We start from the raw sequence: 5,000 nt of genomic DNA on the forward strand, positions 1-5,000 counted from the left end.
AGAAAGCATCTGAGAACAGTTTGGTCTTAAGTCTAGATTTAAAACTGGCTACAGTTGGGGCCTTTTTAATGTCATCCGAAAGTTGGTTCCAGAGCTCAGCCGCATAGCAGCTAAAAGCTGCTTCACCATGTTTAGTTCTAACAACAGGTTTTACTAACAGGCTTTTCTCCTGAGACCTGAGAGGTCTGGAGGGTGTGTACTGCTGAAGCATGTCTGAGAGGTATTTAGGTCCTGCTCCATTAAGTGATTTATAAACAAGCAGTAGTGCTTTAAAGTCAATTCTGTGACTTACTGGAAGCCAGTGCAGGGACTTAAGAATTGGAGTAATGTGGTCAGTTCTTTCAGTTTTTGTGAGAACCCTAGCTGCTGCATTTTGTATCACCTGAAGCCGTTTGATAGTCTTTTTAGGAAGGCCTGTGAAAAGTCCATTGCAGTAATTAACTCTGCTGGAAATAAATGCATGAATGAGTTTTTCTAAATCATCTTTTGACATCAGCCCTCTAAGTTTGGCAATATTTTTGAGGTGGTAAAAAGCTGATTTAGTTATCGCCTTCATGTGGCTGTTGAAATTTAGATCACTGTCAATTAATACACCAAGATTTTTAACAGTATCCTTTGCTTTCAACCCTTTTGTGTCAAGGACAGTGGCAACCCTAAGTCTTTCCTCCTTTTTACCAAATAGAATTACTTCAGTTTTTTTTTGTTCAGCTGAAGAAAATTTTGAGACATCCAAGTGTTGATTTGTTCTATACACTGACACAGAGATTCAAGGGGACCATAGTTTGGTGACAGAGCTAAGTAAATTTGTGTTTCATCTGCATAGCTATGATATGAAATCAAATTATTTTGGATGATTTGTCCAAGTGGGAGCATATAGAGGTTGAATAATAGTGGCCCCAAGATCGACCCCTGTGGAACACCACAAGTCAAGGACATTGGTGTTGAGGTACAGTTTCCAATGGCAACAAAGAAACTCCTTTCTTGTAGATATGATTTCAGCCAGTTGATAACTATGCCTGTAAATCCAACCCAGTGTTCTAGTCTGTGTAATAAAATATTGTGATCAACAGTGTCAAATGCTGCACTAAGGTCCAATAGCACTAGGACTGATGTTTTACCTGAATTTGTATTGAGGCGTATGTCATTGAAAACCTTGATGAGAGCTGTTTCAGTGCTGTGATTTGCCCAAAACCTGACTGAAAGTAATCAAAATACCCATTTGATGTTAGGAATGTGGTTAGTTGATTAAAGACTACTTTTTCAATCATTTTGCCAATAAAAGGTAGATTGGATATGGGCCTGTAATTGTTTAGCATGGAGGCATCCAGGTTATTCTTCTTGAGGAGTGGCTTTACAACAGCTATTTTCAGTGACTTAGGAAAAATGCCAGACAGCAGTGATGAATTTACCATGCAAAGGACATCTGCTGCTATAAGGTGAAAAACAGTTTTAAAGAAATTGGTTGGCAGAATGTCTAAGCCACATGTGGAAGAGCTGAGCTTCTGTACCGTTTTTCAAGTGTGTCGTGGGTCTATCAAGCTGAACTCTGACATCAAGTTAAGTTTCCCTCTATTTGTAGCTGGAAGTTCCGGATGTTGAATTGGTAATTGAGTAGATATGTTGAGTCTGATTTTGTCAATTTTACCTTTGAAAAAAGATGAGAACTCATTGCATGTATTAGTTGAGAGAAATTCTGGCTAATTGTGAGGGGGGAACAGTTGAAAATAGAACAGGAGTGTTATTTGAACTTCTACTGATGATGTTAGAAACTCTTCAAGAAAGACTTTAGCTGAATGTTTTGGAGACCTGTAAATTGTCAGTAATAAAATCTGAGGAGAAGACTTAATGCGAGCACACAGATATTCAAATGAAGTGAAGTTACCGAATGACCTACTGATTACACTGAAAAGATGTCTTGAAAATTGTGGCTATCCCCCACCTCTTTTTATTGCTCTGGTAGCACTCAAAAACTGAAATTTGGGGAGCTGATTCGATGAGAGTAGTAGCACTGTTTGCTTGATCTAACCATGTCTCAGTTAAAAGTAAGAAATCAAGGTTGTGTGTGCAAATCAAATCATTAATTAAAAATGATTTGTTTGAAAGAGATTTGATATTTAAGAGTGCTAGTTTAGCTGTAAGTGTTGGGGAAATATTATCCACGGGGGAAATCTGAGGTTGTTGTGGTACGGGTAGGAGATTTGACTGGATTACCCTGTAAGCTCGATGCACTTGTCTTCTATTACTTGTCAATACAGGAATAGAGAATGTCATAGGCTTACTGGGTCCCGGCATGTTCTCAAAACTACTGTCAGTACCATTTCTGTTGCAGGGACCCTGAGAATATCATATAATACTGTCATCATCATCATCATCATCAAATAATTGTCCCCTGCAGCTGCTATATGCCAGCTGAGAATATGAACTAAGAGGTTGTTGCTGCTTAAGAGATCCTTCTGAATGGAGAGGGGGAGGCTGTGGAGGTGCCATGCGCTCTTTTGGTGCTAAGGGTCTTGGGGTACTAAAAAACTGCAGGGCTACTGGCAGCAGTCCTTCCATTCTTGCAGGGAATCATGTGCTTGGGTGGGGATGGTGATGGGTATACAGTTGAAGGTCTTGGTCTACTAACAAGGTGGGATGTTGATAAGTATACAGTTGAAGGTCTTGGGCTACTAACAAGCTGCAAGGCTACTGGCAGCAGTCCTTCCATTCTTGCAGGGAAAATCATGTGCTGGGGTGGGGATGGTGATGGGTATACAGGGGATCCTGGGGAGTTTGAGTGGGTGGTGGAGTGTTGGGATGGGGATGGGGATACAGGGGATCGTAGGGAGTTTGAGTGGGTGGGGAGTGTTGGGGTGGGGATGAGTATACAGGGGGGTTTGAGTGGCCTGGGGAGTTTGATTGGGTGGGGACGTGATTGGGTGTAGGTGGTGATGGGAAATCAAGGAAGATGGGGTTGAATATTGGTTGCTGCTGCTGAGTGCCTGCTGAGGCCCTGGGGAGTTTGTTGCATACGCTTCACTTTCAGCACGTAGTCCAGTAGTGTATTCCATGTTGTTGTGTCTTTGTGGTGGCAGGGAGTCGACGGAGGTGGGGAGGGGTATTGGTACTGGTGTTACAACATGACCCTTCCTTTCTGATAGCCTCTCAGCAGCTTTGATAGGTGCTATCTCCTCATGCTCATCACATCCATTTGTTTGCTGAGATTCCAAGGAGTTTGACGCCAGTGATTGACTTTGAGTCATTTCAGCAGCAGCCATCTTATCTTGTCCAGTGGCCATGGCTGGGCATTGTTGAGCTGGTTGTTTATGTTTCTCCAAAGTCTGCATTTCAGTGGAGGCTAGCGGGTGGTTACCAGAGGGCCCCACAGCAGGGAGGGTTGGGCATATCTCTGTTTCAGCCTGTGCAGAGTGTTTTGGTTTAGCTGAGTTGTTGATGTCATCCGCTTGTTCCGTTTGTATGGCTACTGAGCGCTTATCAGAGGCTCGGCTCAAGGTTGGCAGAAAAAATGTTGGGTGCAGAAGAGAGAGGTGATAGTTTTCGGTTAAGATCTTGGCCCCAGTCCAACTCAACTCTCTGCTATCTGGACTGAAATATTCCCTGCGATTCCAGAAAAGGTTAAAATTGTCAATAAAATTCATCCCAACTGAAAAGCATGTTTTTGCGAGCCAGGTGTTTAAACTGAATAGTCTGGTAAAGACAAAGCTTCCCTCTGCTGGGAGTGGGCCACTGATGAAAATTTGTATTCCAAGCTCATATAGGGCCAAGAAAAGTTCCTTGAAATCTTCTTTGACATACAGCTGTTCTTTGTAAATGTCATTTGCTCCAACATGCACAATGATGCCCTTCATAGTTGCATATTTTGACACCACTTCTGCTAGTTTGTTTTTTGTGTCAGATACTGAAACATTTGGGAAACAACATACAATCATCCTTTCCCCATTTAAAAGTCTCACAGCAGAGTCGCCTAGAACAAGGGTTGTGGGATGAATAGGTGTCGAGTGCTGCTTTTTGCCTGTGCCCATCTTTCTATTGTTGTGGTTTGATCGCTGCCTGCTTTGGGTCTGTTCCCTGGGAAATTCCTCTTTTACATTCTGGAGGCATTCAAATCTGTTCCATAGTTTTAGGGGCTGTGGGTTTCCCTTAGGACCACAAGCCCTGTAGTAGTTTGCTGATCTGTCTGTGTTTCTGATACGAGGCCTGAAGTTAACATCTGAATTTACTGGTGTTGAGGTAATTACAGTTCTTGTATTACATTTTTTGTTTATCCATGTGAATATGAATCCACTGTTTAGAGTTTTTCTATTTGGATATATATGAATGTGTGTGTGTGTGTGTGTGTGTGTGTGTGTGTGTGTGTGTGTGTGTGTGTGTGTGTGTGTGTGTGTGTGATCTCACTGGTAGAAGGGGTAGGGTAGGGGCTGCATGCTGGTGTGCGTGTGTGTGTGCGTGCATTGGTTTGTGTGTGTGTGTGCGTGTGTTATCTCACTGGTAGAAGGGGTAGGGTAGGGGCTGCACGCTAGCGGAGGGCACCAGGCCTCGGTCTCCGCTGGACAGCAGGGTGGCTTCCCACAGGTCCTCCTGGCCGACGTCCCTCACCAGCAGAAGCGCGTCACACACACACACCAGCCGCTCGTCATCGCCCTCCACCGCCTCCACTGCATGGGCCGCCTTAGCAAAGAACACACCTGCACACACACACACACACACACACCAAATTTATACATATATATATATATATATAGATAGATAGATAGATATATTTACACCAAATCAGTGTCACTTAAATCCCAAAAGCGGTCTAGTATTATTTTACTAAAACAATAATAGGCTAAACAGAATTTTTAAGACCTATTTATTGTAGCCTCAACAGGCCTGCAGTTGTCCTAAGTCATTTTCTGTGGCTTGAAACGAAATAACAACTGTCTCTCAGATATCCCTGCTGTAAAAAACAGCTAGAAACCAGCTTATGCTGTTTTTTTCAGCAGGGATTTAACAGTGAC

General features: G+C 42.9%; 1 protein-coding gene across 1 annotated transcript in view; it reads right to left on the bottom strand.

Moving 5' to 3' along the window:
* Window positions 1-5,000, bottom strand: part of sh3tc2 (SH3 domain and tetratricopeptide repeats 2) — a 47,650-nt gene that overhangs the window by 37,550 nt on the left and 5,100 nt on the right. Inside the window, exon 7 of the mRNA XM_048263699.1 lies at window positions 4,487-4,685. Within this exon, the coding sequence (XP_048119656.1) occupies window positions 4,487-4,685 (199 nt within the window). The remainder of the gene's footprint in view (window positions 1-4,486; window positions 4,686-5,000) is intronic.

The sequence above is a fragment of the Alosa alosa genome, chromosome 14, assembly GCF_017589495.1.
Source record: "Alosa alosa isolate M-15738 ecotype Scorff River chromosome 14, AALO_Geno_1.1, whole genome shotgun sequence".
NCBI lineage: Eukaryota > Metazoa > Chordata > Actinopteri > Clupeiformes > Clupeidae > Alosa > Alosa alosa.